The 17,220-nt window shown below is 43.3% G+C and overlaps 1 protein-coding gene across 1 annotated transcript in view; it reads right to left on the reverse strand.

Annotated features, from left to right (window-relative positions):
* Window positions 1-212: 212 nt before the first annotated feature.
* Window positions 213-17,220, reverse strand: part of slco5a1 (solute carrier organic anion transporter family member 5A1) — a 29,778-nt gene continuing 12,770 nt past the window's right edge. Inside the window, exons 2-9 of the mRNA XM_030769772.1 lie at window positions 10,341-10,473; window positions 9,946-10,163; window positions 7,740-7,904; window positions 4,412-4,610; window positions 2,500-2,659; window positions 1,582-1,823; window positions 1,278-1,342; window positions 213-661 (exon numbers count right to left, since the gene is read on the reverse strand). Of these exons, the coding sequence (XP_030625632.1) occupies window positions 213-661; window positions 1,278-1,342; window positions 1,582-1,823; window positions 2,500-2,659; window positions 4,412-4,610; window positions 7,740-7,904; window positions 9,946-10,163; window positions 10,341-10,473 (1,631 nt within the window). The remainder of the gene's footprint in view (window positions 662-1,277; window positions 1,343-1,581; window positions 1,824-2,499; window positions 2,660-4,411; window positions 4,611-7,739; window positions 7,905-9,945; window positions 10,164-10,340; window positions 10,474-17,220) is intronic.

Here is a 17,220-nt window from a genome sequence, read left to right on the forward strand (position 1 = left end):
CACAATGCCCCCATCCACTTAGCACCACATATGTCTTAAATACACTGTTGCAGCACATATGATGAGGCCAATCCCTGACCGACTGTGTGTGAGAGGATGAGGAGACAGACATCTGTCCTTGTTGTCAGCTGGAGCGTAACCATGCCGACCGATGGCTGCGGAGGAGGACGCGTAACTAGAAAGGCACGTGGCAGAGAGAAGACACCTAACTCTCAGATGTGTGCATCGACCTCCTGAAGAGAGCGGACCGGCGGTGTTATTGCTTTGAGCGTGTTGCCGGGGCAACTCTGGCTGTTGTGGCTGCGGCTGAGGGCCGGCGGCCCCGGGAGCTCGGGCCGAGGGGTGAAGACGGGGCAGGAGCGGGTGCGGGCGTGGCTCTTTTGACCGCCCACGTGGCAGATGAGATCGCTGACGGTGCTTAGCGGAGGCATGTGTTGCTGCCAGCGTTCCAGCCGGTCCTCTTTATATTTGATGGAGTACCAAGTGAGGAAAATGAAGACGAAACCCACGAACTTGAGACTGGCCGCCAGGCCGAAGTAGACGAAGCGGAAGGAAGTGACGTCGTACTCCCAGCAGGAGCCGTGAACGCCACAGTCTTGCTGCCACAGCATGCAGGTGGTGTCAATTACGGCTCCAAAGTAGATGGGTGTTGGAATGTAGGCTGTAAGCACAACGGACCATGATACAGGTTAAAGCGGAAATGCAGCGACAAAGATGTACAGTTCCCATTTAAAATTTCATTTGCTTAATTAGATGGAGTTTTTGAGAGATTTACAAAATCGATTTACTGAGAAGGGTTTCTTTAAAAAAAGAAATATTTCTTGAAATTACACCCTTTTCTGTTGTCTCGCTGTATATCAACTAAATAACAACGGAAGGAAGTAGATTTCCATGTAATACACCTTGCGTGCCACAAAGTGGCGGCATTTCTAAGCATTAAAACAAGCTCGGCTCAAAGAACACGCTACAAATTGTTGCGATTCCAACCCATAGCACGGATGCCTAGCACATGACAAAACATGTATAATCACACTCTGCTGATTCATTATCTACATGCGAAGTTATGGCAATCATGTGACCCCGTGAAACTAGAGTTATGAGGTCAAAAACATGTTAGAGCATACAGCTTTCACCCCCAGGCCCCACTAAAGGGAATGGGAATGCTGTTTATTAACCCTGCTTTTATCTTCTTCTCACATTCTCCATCTGAGGTGGAAAAAAACGTCTGCCCTCGCACTAAGAGCAAATGGAGACACGAAAAGAGATGTTGATCTTACCAAGTGTTCTCAAGAGAACGAACTGCATTCCCAGGGCAAAGGGTCTCTCCTGCTCCTCTACCGACCTAGATAATAGGACAAGTTAAAACATGCTGTAATGTCAAGTCTCTCACAAAAAGCAGTTTAAGCCATTCTACCACTTGCCATTACCATAATGCAACATGTTGTTTTTGGACAAGTGTTCATTCACTGGCAAATAGATTTCATGCGAGTTGACAGAGGTTCTGGAATAAAAGTGAGGGAAATTATAGCGAAAACTGAAAGATTAAGATGTTTGTTACCCAGTGGCTGAAGGTTAACCTACCTGAGAGTAACGATGATGGCAGAGGGCTGTGCGCAGGCGGTGATGAGCGTCACGATGAAGAGGAAGATGAGGAAGGGAATGAGGGTGTTGCAGGTGCGGTCACACTTTCCTGACACGGCGAAACCGTTTTCGTTGAGGTAGGTCTTAACAATAACCAGCTGGAGCTGGTTGCCCTGACCCCCCGTCGGAGGAGTGATGACCTGTCTGCTCTGGACACACGCGCAGTCTGTGTAGTTCCGAATCTGCACAGAGGAGGAGAGAGAGAGACGCCAGGATGAGCATCAGCAGAGTAACGGACCGGCAGTGCAGCCAAATCACTAAGGGTTAAAAAGACAATCTGACACAATAGACATTTTTGTTCATTTTGATTGCAAATACAAAATTTAGTGACAATGGATCATTAACTATTTATCAACATATTAAAAAAACCATTCTGAATCATATCTAACAGTGTTTGTGTAAACAGATGTAGATGTCTTTGTTCTACATCATTTATATTTACAATATACTGCAGGGAATGTACAATGGTAAAAAATCAGTAATATTGTTCACTAGAAAAATCAACAAAAAATGTTCTTATCTAGTTTCTGCGAAAAGAACAAAAGCATTTCCATAGCTTTCTTTGTTTTTACATCCCGTGTTATAATAACAGAGGAGTCGGAAATTCCAAAGCCGCACGAACATATGGATCTAGCTTTACATTACTCCGGCATAAGGAAAACGAGACAATGGGATTTAAGGTCTTTGCCATCATCTAGTACTCAGCCTAAAAGAAGTCAACCCCATTCATAAGGCCTTAGGGGAAGGGAGGAGGTTCCAGATGAAAGAAAGGCTACACTCTACACGGGTCCATGAACAGGAGTGTAGTGAAGACAGAAATGAGGGCACTAGAGAGGGACCCAGTGCCAGGCTCCTCACCCCGGTGCTGTCGTTGCCCACCATGCTGCAGCCTGCCAGACAGGGGTTGAAATAGGTGATGCCATCAGAACCACATACTGGCGCATACTCGTGGATCTTACAGCCACAGTTCACATTACAGCTGCCAGTCAAGTTTCTGTGGGTCAGAGTGAGTGTAGGGCTGCCAAAAGAAAGATAATAGAGAGTAGAGAGAGAGAGAGAGAGAGAGAGAGAGAGAGAGAATAAACAGCAAGTTCAAACCTGTGGGAACACCAGCTAAATTCAAACAAAGCTCTTTGTCCTTCCAAACACAGGGCAATCAGCTGTGCCTATGGTTGACTTTGTCTGATCCACAGTCATTTTTTGGCAGCGTGGCCAAACCAACCGCAAGGGAGGGAAACGGAAACGTGGTAGATGGGAATCTATCTTCTGTTCGGACGCTGCCTTCTCTTTGATGTGTATTAACAATGGACAAAGTCAATTATCCCTCCACTCATAAAAAAAAAAAAGGTCCTGCTTTAACCTGATCACCCTATGGAATCATCTATCTGCTTTATTTCTTGGACTTCACTAAAACTAAATGGTTCCAGTTTCAGTTAGGCCACCAGAAACCCAGAAATTCAATACACAAGCGGTACATAAATCCAAAAAGTGTGGACAGACTGGAACAAACTCTGCTGTATCCTACAGCCCTTACCAATAAGAAGACTCTATAATGACAAGGATATTTCAAAAACATCCAGTTTCCATCTCCTGTACCATTGTTCTTCAGATAAAAAAGCGCAACGCTATTTAAGAAAGCTGCAGCATTATCAACCAATTTTAACAAATGCTTGTTTATTTTAACATACTGAAGTAATATTTCATCACGGTTCACGAGTGATTTCATAATGAGCTCTAGCTTGATCTGAATCCAAGCAGACTGTGATCATTAAATACAAATTTTAACCAAGCACCCAGCTAATGCCCTGAAATGTTGCGTCGCATACGGAAATCCCTACAGACAATGACACCTTGAGAAACAGACAAAGCTCAGTGTGTGATGTAACCTGCCGTGTGAAGACGTGAATGTTCAAACGGTTTCCAGACCACTGGGTCACTGTTGACATTCCACAGTCATGTCCCACAAGCCTACTCTGTATCAGGAATGGCCCTCACAGCTTCCTGTCAGGTCCTAAGCAAACACACGGCCCGCCTCGCCGCCTAACCTCGCACTCACACACGCGCTCCTATACGAGGCCTTGCTACGGGGAAGACGTGTAATGTCAGTCAATAGAAACCTTGTGATGTGTCGACCAGCGGATGAACAATGGGTCTCTGAGAGGTTAAGTGGACAGAGCTGTTGCCTGGGTACTCACACAGTCGAGAAAGAGTGTGTGTGTGGGCCAAACAAAAATAACCCTCTCTCACCCTCTGAATCACACACAAATACACACACACACACACACACACACACACTCACGCTGAGTCATCAGTCAACACAGTCATGCACAATAGTTGAATGTATTTTAAGACTCCTGACATATTCTTGGATATGGAGTGCTGCAGTCTAATCTACTGTGCCAAACATGACAGTGCAATGAATCTGCACCACAGACAGAAAAGTAAAAACCCATTACCAAATGAGAAATGTTTTGAGTAAAGTACTTTGTATAATTAAACAATTGAATGCTTACGACCTACCAGACACTTCGATGAAACTCAATAAATATTTCACAGAATATTTAAAAGGAGGAGGCAGACCGTTACAGTACATTAGCTAAACTGAATTATAAACAGTTTCACAACCAAATGGTATGTCTAATGCAGTGCCATTACATAACCACACTATAACCATAGCCATACAACTGACCAAATGACACTTTTCATTTTAATGATTTAAAATGTGCTCTGAAGATATCTTTCTACATGTGTATGGTTTTATCAAACTTACCCTGTGGTGTAGGGAATGTTGATGCCTCCCAGATTAATGCTCTCACAGCCTACGATGAAGAGGGTGGAGAAGCAGAGAAGAGAAACCCCACTGCAGATCATGGCCAGTTTAGCCGACTCCCGAGCCCCCAGCTTCAGCTTTTTTATGATGTAGCCACCAAGGACGATGCCTACGCCTGCGCTCGGCACGATGATCACACCTGAACAGAACACACCGGAAGAGCGACCCATTAATAAGTGCCACACAACCCTCGCACGATAAAACGATACGTTTTCCAAAATACATCACTACTGGTCGTTCTCCACACAGTTCATATTCTTACCAAAGGACACGTGGAGATTTTTCAGCGATTTGTTTAGTTGAAAGTTTAGTGAAAAGATTTAAGAGGAAAGAAAGTGGAGTTAAAAATGGTAACTCAGGAGAACAACACAGGAAACAAAATCTGTTTTGACTAGACAGGCTTGACACCCTTATCTTCAAGAGGTCCGGTCTCCTCTGGTGCAATGCCAAAGATAGGGCCAAAATAGCAAGCCAGAATTCTGAGACAGGAGCCTAAAGGCAAGTGACTTAGTCTGCCAATAACCGGAACGAAGCAAAGGGGGAAAGGAACGTCAGCACTTTGAGAAACGTGATGTCGGGAGGAGAAAGCTTCTAAAAGCGATGAGCAATAGCCGCCTCCATCAGTGCCGAACACGTGCTAGCCCTACGACCAGTCTTACTGATGGGATCTGAAAGTCAAAGCTGTCTGCTGGCAGTAGGGGGGTCACTGTACAAATCCACTAGAAAAAAGCCAAGAGCCAAGCACATGCCGGGCTCTGACCAACCTCATCGAAAACAACATGCCGCCAGGCCGTGTGAGGGCACAAACCGGAGGCTTGTAGAACATTATACAAATCTGCTCATTCTGTTAACGTGCATGTCCATCTATCAGAGTTTATAGTTAACGTGAATGTCAGGCTCCTGGAGGGAAGGAGTGATAGAGGGATATATACATACTCTAAGACATACTGGGGCAGGGGGGGGGGGGCCTGGAGCAAAGAAAATCCAATTGCATCATCGGCACTCAGGGATAGCTCTATGGGAGATGGCTATCCAGCAGCTGAAGCTTATGATTATCTCAGAGACACATCTGCTTAAGCGCGCTTCATTTGGCTGTGTTAAATCAACATAGCACTGTACAACCACAGCTCTGGCAAGGATGAAACACACACACACACACATACGCACACACACACACACACAGACACACACACACGAAGACACTAGTGACAAATCATCTCCACACTTCTCCAAGTTATATTTAGATCTGAACGTGTGAAAACACATCTTACAGATGAGAAGAGAGAGAATACATCACACAGGGAGTTGCTCTCCTGATAAACACAAGAGTTTTTAATAGAGGATAAGCTGTAAAGAGACACATTCTGATTTCAGAACGTGTTGTAGGAGTGTTAAAAGGAGCTGCCTGTACGCTGCTACGTTGCTGAGATCTTGGGAGCGTGGGCCAGCAAACAGCTGTGGCCAGCGTAGCTCCCGAGGGCTGGAAAAGCAGAGCCCCTCCCATTGGACTAATGCCTAATGATTATACCTCAGTGACAGCTCACTGTCATTCCCACCCCAACACTAAAACATAGCCACGTAAACCACACTGAGGGCAGAGGGATTGCTGGGGACTAGAGGGAGGAATTCTGCTGCAGATGTATCTGTGTATCACCCTAGACACTTGATTTAAAGTTTACTCTGGATATGAGTGTAATTCTTAAGACAGAGTATACATATAATAACATGTGTTTTGAAAAGAAGCACGGTTTTTTATCATTATTTTGCGTGTGCACATCGAACGGAATACATCCAATAAAATAAGGCAAAGTCCTTGAGTAATAAGAGAAAAGATTTGTAGCTATTCATGATTCAGGACTTCTAAACTGCTTCAGATTGATACATAAGAGGCTCTCTCTGTAAAAAGGGACAGCCAACATTGTCCTTCCTAAGTGCCGCCTTTTTATTGGGCACCATCTGTTTTTTTTTATTATTGTTATTATTATTATTATTATGGTCTATTGTGTCTCACAGCTGAGCCACTTTCAAGTGAGGTGACACAAAAGTATATTGTGCCCATTCGAACTCTTCAGCTATCTCTGTCATTGTACACGGGAGGGACTGCTCTGTCCTTCTATATAAACATCTGCCAAACACAGCCCTGTGTGACTGTTTGTACATATATTGATAGGACACACTGGACAACATAATCATAACACAATAGTGAATGTTTTCAGTTACTGCTAGAGTGACATCTTTGAAATCTGTTTCAGCCATGCAAGGTAGGTATGCCACCGCATAGTGCGCGGTAGCCATAGTAACTATACAACCAATTTACCTCCTTCACAGTATCCTAGCATCATGCTGATGACCCTCTGTAATGACCCACTCCTGCTGGCTGACACATGGTATGTGACATTGCCTTTCCTGTCGCGAGTGTTCAATATCGCCTTTAGGACGATACTACACTGAGTATTATCCAAAGACACACAAGGCAAGCGACTGCATACCATACTAGCTGAATCAGGGATTTTAGCATAATTCTTTGCGTTTCTGTGCACGTGCTGAATATTGAATTTCAAGCTAGATCCGAATGCGAGAAACTCTGCTTGACCCTGTGTGACAGAAGAATCTCATGACCTCATAACTGAGCCTTGGCTAACATCCCACAGGCCTGAGAGAGAATGCATCTGTGTCTTCGACCGAGAGACATACGTATGGCTTAGCGGTAATCTGGAATCCACACAACTCACGCTGAGCGCAACATGGACAGAGAGAGAAAGAACTTTTGTATTTTTCTTTCTTTCTTTCTTTCCTCGGCGACCATATATCAGAAAGAAGCTGATGAGTAAGGACACGAGGGCAATAGCCCTAACCTGATCCTTTTAGAGCAGAAGTCAAAAAGCTTTAATTCTTCTCCTCCTGCTGGTTCTTTCCAAATGAGTGAACAAGTAGAAACATGAATGAAAGACACAGGCCTTTTAGGACTGCTGGAGCAAAGCCACTCCATTTCACTGGAATTGGCCACATTTCAGAAACTAGCATTAATATAATCACTTTATGTAGGAGCCATCTGCTGTGCTGTTGCTCTGTCTCGGTAAATACATAGGAGTGCTAACATCTTCTTTTTAATGGCAATATTTTCTCTGTTTGCGACATGGCAAATATTGTGTGAATCACAAATGTACAGCGTGTAATGGAAAAGGAAAACTGAGATAGAGGGAGAGAGAGAGAGAGAGAGGAGAAAGGGATAGAGAGGGAAAGAATAAGGAAATTAAGAGGCAGTCACCAGTGTAGATGCTTGCGTTGGAGGCCGGGATGCCGAACTGCGACTCGATGAACTTGGGGATGAAAGTGATGAAGGCGGTGACGATGGCGCTCTCTGCGGTGTAGGAAAGGCTCACGAACAGGAAGGTCATGTTACTCAAGATCCTTACGGCTGCCTTGGGAAGATCTGCCCAGCGACAGGACAAAAACAAAACAAAACAAAAAAAAAAAACAAAACACCAGCCTCAGCAATGCTGCCCTCAAAACATCATAACAAGGACAAACACTTCCACAGAGCATAACCCCGGGACATCAGCTACGACAGTGGTCACCACGGCGACAGCTCAATGACTTTGGCCGTCTATCATATTATTCATGCCATATAAATGACTCCCTTCATTAGGGTCACACGGAGTTGATGAATAAGATACACAAATTAATCTTAGCCCAGAAATTCATAATGCAGTCCATTGGAAACAAGTGTGGATGTTTTGCACTGATTGCACAAATTTTTTTGTTTAAAATCAACATTGATACAAAAGTGAACTCATAGACTGCTGGATGTCTCCCTCTATTTAAAGATAACCACAAAAGACAATCATTGTTAACAGCTTTTCTTTCTTTTTTTTGGGGGGGGGGGGGGGGGGGGGGGGGGGGTCCATAAGTACAAAACTTAATGGTAGTGTTTCTACTTCTTCAACCATTATCATCACAGAGGCATTCAAACTCAGTCATTCAGATGAGCGTGAATTAGAATTAGCAGGCTTGCGAAGAGCTATTGTTTCCATAGTAATCCCCTGTAATCAGACTTTAATTTGTTCCTGAGTGTGTAACTCTCTACAGAAAGCACAGTGTGTGTGTGTGTGTGTGTGTGTGTATGGGGAGGGGTGGGGGTGTGGGGGAGAATACAGCCACAGGGTCTGAAACAAAGAGTCAGGATTAAACGCTTTACCTACTAATTAGCAAAGGGCCTGATTCGACATCATAATTCTCGAAAGGCAGGGGACTGTGGACAGCATGTAGCTGTTACGCTCTAACCGCGCTTCAGCAGCTACACGCAAGCCAGGCAAAGCGTACAAATCTGGAGTATGCAGGGCATACTAAATGGGCTCTTACAAAATCCATTTCCTGAGAACACCGAAGTCCGGGTCCCTGGGTTCTCTAGGCTAATTCACCTAATCTTGTTTTAGTCTAGAAATTCTATGCGGAGCACCTGTTACTCGCGCGGCTCAGTATTTGAAATAGGATCATAATTAATGAAATGCTAATTACTACATTTCTGGGGGAATTCAAAATGATAATCTGCTTGACACGCTGGACAGATGGCTCTTTATTGGCCATAAAATAGATCTTAGCATGCTAGCTTTTGTCCCATCATTTTCAATAAATGAACTCATAAGAGGGGAGCCTGCTTCCCCTTTCAATGACTGCCATGAATCATAAATCTTATTTCATTTTTTTTTCATATTAAAATTCCTGCAAAAGATTAACTGTACTCAGAATGTGTCTGTGGATCCATTTCTTTTCAAAAAAGGGGGTTATTATATCGCATTGAGCTGCAGTTATTAAAAGTGTTTATGACTTAATAAGGGTTCAGTCCCAGGGGAATCATTGAAAGAGTCTGAATGAGTCTTGAGATCTATATGAAAGTTTAGGGGAAAAAAAAAAACTATTACCTTTAAAGAAGTTTCTCTTCTCTTAATATACAGAGAAAAGCTCAAGTTTCCGTCTAATGATATCTCCAGTCTCGTCTATAAGCTCTTATCTGAGAGTTTTAATTAACGAAAAAAAATCAGGTTATGTAACCTCAAATGATAGCCTTTTAAATTTCATCATCAATCTTCCGTATTTCATTAAAGCGGTGTGACAGTAGCTGCAGAGCGATAGAGCAGATGCCACATAGCAGAGATGCTGAGTGAACTCAAATGGTTGAGAGTAGCTGGAAAAGAGAACCTCCTGGGAACTCATTTAATGCAAAAGTAGCTTGACTTGCTTCATACTAAAATAATGTAACTGCTATTTAAGAGAGAACCTCCTCTCAGCGAAGACCTTCCTGGTACGGGGAAGACTTAGAAATACTGCAATACTCTGTCCTTAGAGCAGTCGGTGTAAATGAGCCTTTACTGGGAGGTGTCTAGCGAGATCTTGGTTGATTTCATGTGTATTAGTAACCCTAGAGCCTGCAATGCAAGCGAACTAATTGATGATTTTATACTGTGGTGAAATACCTTTAATATCCTTTCCAAAGCCCATGGAGGAGGTAACCGTTTGGCTTTTGCTGTTTGATTTCTCCTTCATAACGTCATCGTCGCTGGACCCGTCGTCAGCGTTGAGCTTTTTCTTCTTCTTCTTCTTTTTGTGGCGAGGCGGCAGTTTCTTAGGGAAGGTGAACATGGGGAAAATGACCAACAGCATGGCGATAGCGCAGAGCAGGAAACCACTCCACCTACGGAGAGAAACACAGTCAGGATCTACACAACATACACCTATACACAGAGACACACAGACACACACACACACACACACACACACACACACACACACATGCACATGTACATGTTCCCACAACTACACATGTACACATTTAATTAAATGACTCACGCGATTTAAAAAGTAGTCTTACCAGTTGCCTACAAAGCGAGGATCGCTCTGGTCAATGTTGACGATGGTTTTGGGATCCACATAGAATCCAATCAGAACTCCTCCAAGCAGGTACCCAGCAGCAGGTCCCAGAGCCCCCATCACATACATGATAGCTAAAAAAGACACATAATCGTATACTATTTAGGCGTCCGCTGCAAACACAAATAAAAAACCTTTTCCCAGTCCGGTAACGCTCTGAGTGTTCTTTCCACTTTCACCATTAACCGTGTTTAATGACTCATTACTGGACTGACTCGGCTTTGCTGGGGGTGTAACGGGAGAGAGCGCAAAACTGGGAGCTTACAAGGCTACACATTAATGCCGCAACATGTCACTGCGGAACTCACAGAGCCCGTTTCGTGGAAAAAGGGGAAAAACACACTAATAACAGATGCCCTTTACTTAACATAATGCTCTCTTCTGATGGAAAACCCCTAGTGTTGTGCGGTGTATTGGAAAATGCAAACAATTAAAGCCAGAACACAGAGTTCTCTTTTTGGCTATTTCTGCTAATGACAGGTGGACATGCAGCCCTTATCAGGCATATCTCTGTATGTGTGTGTAAACCCCTATGTGAGGACTCATCTGTATGCGCAACAAATGTGCCTCTCCACACAGTTTTTACAGATATTTAGACAGTGGTGGTCCTGCGGCAGTCTGCACTAGCCCAGGCACTAGCCGATTTACCAGATTCTTGAACACAAGCTGAATAACACAGTAAACAGAGCCAAGCAGGCTTTGAGCCCAAGCCTAGGGGGGGGAAAAAAAAAAAAAAAAAAAACAGAATTAAAAGACCAAAAAAGGGTGGCGCAGGTGCACAGTGACCAGGCCTAATCTCTAATCTGTCTCAGTCTAGGGGAAGACCCAAATTACGTCCAGCCAAATTACATAACTCTCTCTGTCACACACGCGCACGCGCACACATACACACACATAGGGAATAGGCAGCGGAAAGATAAGTCTTTTAGTCACGGGTACTCTTCATCAATGATAAATAAGAGCACACGGAGTAATGTAAAACAGATTAGACCACCACAGCTAAACTAAAGGGAGCCCTAAAAAAGGCATGATGTAACAATTTTTGTACAGAACTTTATTAGCAGCTAAAAGAAACATACAAGAAACCCATATGTTTGTATGCAGTCCAAAAAAGAAGAGGAAACGTTTGTGCCCGGTCCTCACCAGAATTTCCTCATTTTAATGTTTCCCACAGCATGCCAGCTCAAACTCTGCACACGCAGGAGACACAGAGGGGGTGCTTGGAATTAACTACGAACAGACAGACATTATATAATTTTTTTCAGAAAAAAAAACTTATGTAACCACTAAAAATTTAGAGTTTTCCCTCAAGAGGACTGGGCAGAGGCCCCCACGGTCCAAATGACCACACGGCTGAACACGCGCACACACCCACACACAAACACACACAAACACACAGCATCTCATAAAAGATGATGAGTAATACACACAGAGGCTCTAATGGCAGTGCTTCAGTGCAGCAGCAAACAGAATGAAGTCCCCTGCCAGCATTCCGCGGGAGACACCCTGTTCTGCCTCCGTCCTTTCCCTCTGACATTTTTTTTTTCTTTCAATATTACATGTGAGAGAGGCTTCAAGACTGCACATGTTTCTTTGAAATCTCTCAAAGTCTCGTCATGCGGCGACACTTCAAAAAAAAAAACCCTGAGGAATCTCCGCCGAAATTCCATGAACACATTGAAAAATGCGCTGCTCCTAGAATGCAAAGTTTGAATATTTCTCTGTTAAAATTGGTAAGAAGAGCTCTCTGTACAAATTGCCTACTTAGGAAGGAAATCCCTGTCACTCTAGGGTTGGGTTGGCCAAAACAACACAAACGCACAAGAGTCTCATCCGGATTCGACAAAGCAAATATCAATCCAGTCTTATCTACGAGCTAATTAAATAACACGTCCCCCTTAAAAGATCCCATGGGATCCTGGGAATGGAGAGAGTAAATCCTAAAAGCACAAAAGGCTGGCTATAAATCCTCTTATCACCAAAAAGCAGAGGGGCCAGTCACACAGGATCCAGAACTATGCCTAGAGCTAACAAACAGCTTGGAAGAACAACAGCGCAGACTGGCTCTGTTTCAGTCGGATGAGCACCATACACCACCATCAAAGCCCAGTCACACATTACCAGCCTTCTCCACTGAGACCCAGCATACCAGCCTCATCAGTCAAATCAATTCATCAGCCCAGGCAGACATCTATATCACAGCCATACCATGGTTAGAAATAGGCCTGATCCATCATAAATTAGACTGCATTGTGTAATATTAAAGAGGAAGTTCATTCTTTTTGACATATGGGGCTCATTTTATCACTTACCTGGGCATACGTCGGTGTCTGAGACGTCTCATGCATTTTTCTACAAAATCACTCAGTTTTTATAACGACCTTAAATGCACTCAGCACCACGTAGATTTACTGCACCTTTGTGCCAGATGTTTCAATGCTGACATCCAAAAAATAATCATTTTGAAATTCACAGAGAATAAAAAAAAGACATTTCTAGCCAGTGTGAGGTCTGCCGTCTTGTGTATTTAATCTGGCTGATGTTGTGCAGATTTCTTGTCACGGGTGTCTTTACCACAGGTCTTTATGACCAAATATGAACCTATTTTCACTTGGTCAAACTATAAATGCCACGCACTGACACTATTTTATAATGTAATCAAATATTGGTCTGCCGAAATAATTAGTAAGAAAAACAGATACTGATGATTTCATTAAATGGGGTTAACTGGGCCCAAAGGCAAAAAGCAGCGAATGCACACTTTAAGGGTTATCTTATGTCGAACAGAAAAGTAAGTATGTTTGCACATGCGTGGCCTATGAAACACAGTCACTACACAAATGATACAGTGGTAATCCACTTAGACAAGAGCAAGTGGACACGGCAATGAGATAAACAAGTTACTTACAGGATCTCACGGTGGACATTTTAGGTCTTGACACAATCGGAAAAGACAATACGATTAAAAAAATGGTCAGTTCCTTAAAATCAGAACAAATGAATATACTACAAACTGCCAATCAGAGAACTAAACTTTGATAAAGAAACCTAGATACGCAGTTTAATTTTTGTTGTTCAAATTCATTTTTTTTTTATAAACCATGCTCTCAGTACAGTGAACTGCAGGCTAGAAGTACAAGAACCAAAAAAGATTTTTCTTTCCTCAGAAATCATGCTTTTGCTTAATCAATCAAGTTAATCAATTGAGGAGCTGACCAGAAAAAAAAAAAAACATTAAGAAAGCACCAAACAACTGGCTTCGTGCCTTTCACTACTGTGTTATAAAACCTGTAATTCATTGAAATGTCAAGCTGAGTTGACCACAATTCAATTCTGACACTTTGATTCTCTGTAGTGGCTTGTTGGAAAGTTGAGCCCATGCCCCATTCTGACGATTCACTCGTTAAGTTAGCAGGATGAATGGACAAACACAACAACACACGCAGTTCTAGAACATTTCCACACTGTGCTACGAATCAAGTAAGCGTACCACATGACAGAAAGCTTTCAATGAGCACAATCTCCATCATCGATTGATTTCGAATCTGGTTTCAAATAAATGATGTACCATTTCAGAGAGGTAAAGATCTTGAGAAGCCCCCTTCACATGTTACCCACCCAATTTTTTCCTAGGACTAACATTGTGTAACACAATGTCACGCATCCCAATTCATCATTTAAACAGTGTCATGCCTGAGTGAAGGTTGAAAGGGGTTATAAAGCTTTCAAAGTGCCCTACTGCTTGGCAAAAGCCCAGGGCCAGCTTGTTTCCTCCAGGGGGAAAGGACAGGAGAAACAGTGGGGTGAGGAATATGCTGGCTATGCATCTCTCTATCGTCATGATCAACCACCGACGTCACACCAACAGCACACACCAAGAATCTCTAATGAGTCTCTATCCTTTAACTTACACAATGCGTCTTCTGAGAGGACATGGTCGCACGCGAAGGACATGGGTCGCAATAATTTTTTTTTTTTTTTTTAATCACACTTTGACTGACCTTATAAAAACGTGGACTAGACTAGAGAAACTGCAGCGGTGGCTGTTAATCATTACTGAAGCCCTGGAAATGCAGTTTTATGTAATATCAGAATATCCCCAAGGAACCTATTCAGGTGAAAATGCTCTACCAAACAGCACAAAAGGGACTAAGAGACTATTTGCAGAACTGCAATCGACCAGAACGCACTTAAACCGTAGACTTTTATACTGCACCTCAATATCAATCAAGGTCATTCTTCCACAGGACACAGTGGGTGTGTATATGTGCATGTGTGGGTGTGTTTTTCACATACAACCCTGTCTCTTACTCTGTGTGTGTGTGATGGATGCAGACAAAAACCTGTCATAGTGTCTGACTGATGCAAGGGCAAGCAGATGGAGCTAAAACACGAGCAGACGATTTATGCTTGGGGTTGTTCATTTTCCATAGTCCGCCATCATGTGGTTTAGAGCCAGCGATGAAACACTCTAACCATGCCTGGCCTCTGAGGACACATTATCAGAGCACAGACTGGGAGGCCAGTCTTTCAGGTCTAATAAACTGACTCCCCGATGACAAAAAATAATTATGGGAGATTAATGAATTGATTGTAATTCTACAAGGAAAATAAACCAGTGTTTTGGTTTTATTCTCTCTCTCTAATGCTGTTAAGCCATGAACAGATAGAGAGGTCATTTCAGGGAAAAGTCCACAATGCTAGAAATAATTAATGACTCATAGAAGCCTTGAAATACCATTAAGACAGAACATGTGATCAAATGAAATGCTTTAGTGTCCTCCAACACCAGAGTCTGTGCCCTCTGGTGAATTTATTTCAGAACATCTTTCTCTTCCCCCCCGTCTCTGTCCACCCATGTAGCCAATAAAATATGGGGAGAGTTGTGTAATATTTCCCTAGGCTCTGACACGGCGCAGCAACCGAAAAGAATGATGTTCCTGGCTGTTACCTCACAATACAAACTCATCCATTTCACTACTGCTCCTGCAAAAGACCGCAGCAGAAAAGGGGGCACAAAACACAAAGGATTCGGTAGCAGAAAGACCATACAGTTAGGTTCAGTAAAACGTGCAGTGAAGAAAGTGGGAGAAAAGATCCGCAGCAGGACTCAACCAAACCCCCCCCCCCCCCGCCCGTCTGCTAAATGAAGGGGTTTCCTTCGTACAGACCGGAAGGGGAGACATAAGCGCCTGGCGCGTTACAGTAAAGTGGTCAGAGCTGCCGAACGTCCACGGCTAAATCAATCCCGTCGTCATGTGACCTTGCTGAGAGACGGGGGGGGAAAAGACAATGAAATGGGGAATGACGGCATTGTCATGGCAACTTGCTGACAAAGCAGTGTCTTCTTACAAGTTCTAACCTTATATCTTTCCCAGAGAGCTCCATCAGCATAGCCTAACACAGCTAGCTCTCTACCTAACACAACAATCCGAACACATCAGTAAACATATGTGGTTTTTGTGTGTGTGTGTTTGTTTGTTTTTTATTCTATTAGCACTACTGTATGCTTAATTTAATTATCTATGTACAGCTTCAGGGCTTTTGCATGTGGTCCAATGTAATAAAGAAATTCTCATAGATATGACACTGAAGTGAAAAAATCTTAGAGACCACCCAGCCAATAAATCAGTCAATTTAAAGAAAAAAAAAGGCAGTCTGCTAAAAGAATTTGGGATGCCAAGACTTTGAGAACTTCTTTTTTTCTTTTTCCTTTTTTTTTTTTTAAATGATCAAACACCCAAAGGGCAAACAGGTGCCTGGGAAACAGGGCTATGCATGAGAAAAAGTATTAGTCTGTGGTATCTTCTCACTAACTGACACCGCCTATTGTGAAGATAAATAGGAGTATGTCTAGAACAGACCCTTGAGGTACTCCTAAAATATAAGCTATAAAATCCCACCTGAACAGAGACCCTGGATAAGGTAGCCAGGTCTAATATGTAGTTTCTCAGACTAGACAATCTGTATGTAACATGAAGGGCCGCAGTGCACATAAGCCGCAGCGTCATAGGCACCTCAGCGGGCCATGGGTCCCTCGGGGCAAGAGTGACTTTGAGGGTAATGAGTTGCAGAGGGGGATACAGGGCCCCCCAGGCCACAGATCAGCAGTGATCCATCAAACAAAGAGAGCAGAGTAGCTGACACAGAGAGAGGGAGAGTCCACTCACTGCTTTACTCAGCAAACTCAGAACTCCCACACTGCGAGCCACCAGAGCTCAAAAGGATTCAATTTACAACTTTTTTCATTAACACTGGCCTAGAATGTAATTGCTCAGAGACTACGGTGAAAAAAAAAAAGCCTAAACTTTCCTCTGTCAAAAACGCAGTGTGCTAGAACAGAGCAGGACCAAACGGAAAGTGATGTTCCGGACTGTGATGTTCAGGGACGACAGTGCATGACTAACATTCACTTACCTCGTTCTCTCCTGTGTATACAAACACACACACACACACACACACATACATTTCTGACAGTGGGAGTACTACTGAGGTCTGGGCATGTCTTACAGGCAGAGTGAGCTGACTTTTCTCTGACTTGATCGAGACCACTCCAACTGCACTGACCCACACTGTCCATTTACCACAACCTATCACTGATTGATCACCCGTAGCCACAATGGTGAGGGCAATGCTTTCTGCTGATCCTTTGCTCTTTAGAGAACAGGAGCACAGCAAGTGGAGAACAATGCAAAGACAGTAGAGCTGATTTTTACTGAACAGCTATAACACTGCCTGTTCTAAGCACACTGGGTGATCAATTTTGCTTTCTGCTAGTTTGCTCCCATTTTCATTAAATGCCTTAAATTTCTTAAACAATT

Source organism: Chanos chanos, chromosome 3 (assembly GCF_902362185.1).
Source record: "Chanos chanos chromosome 3, fChaCha1.1, whole genome shotgun sequence".
NCBI classification, from domain to species: domain Eukaryota; kingdom Metazoa; phylum Chordata; class Actinopteri; order Gonorynchiformes; family Chanidae; genus Chanos; species Chanos chanos.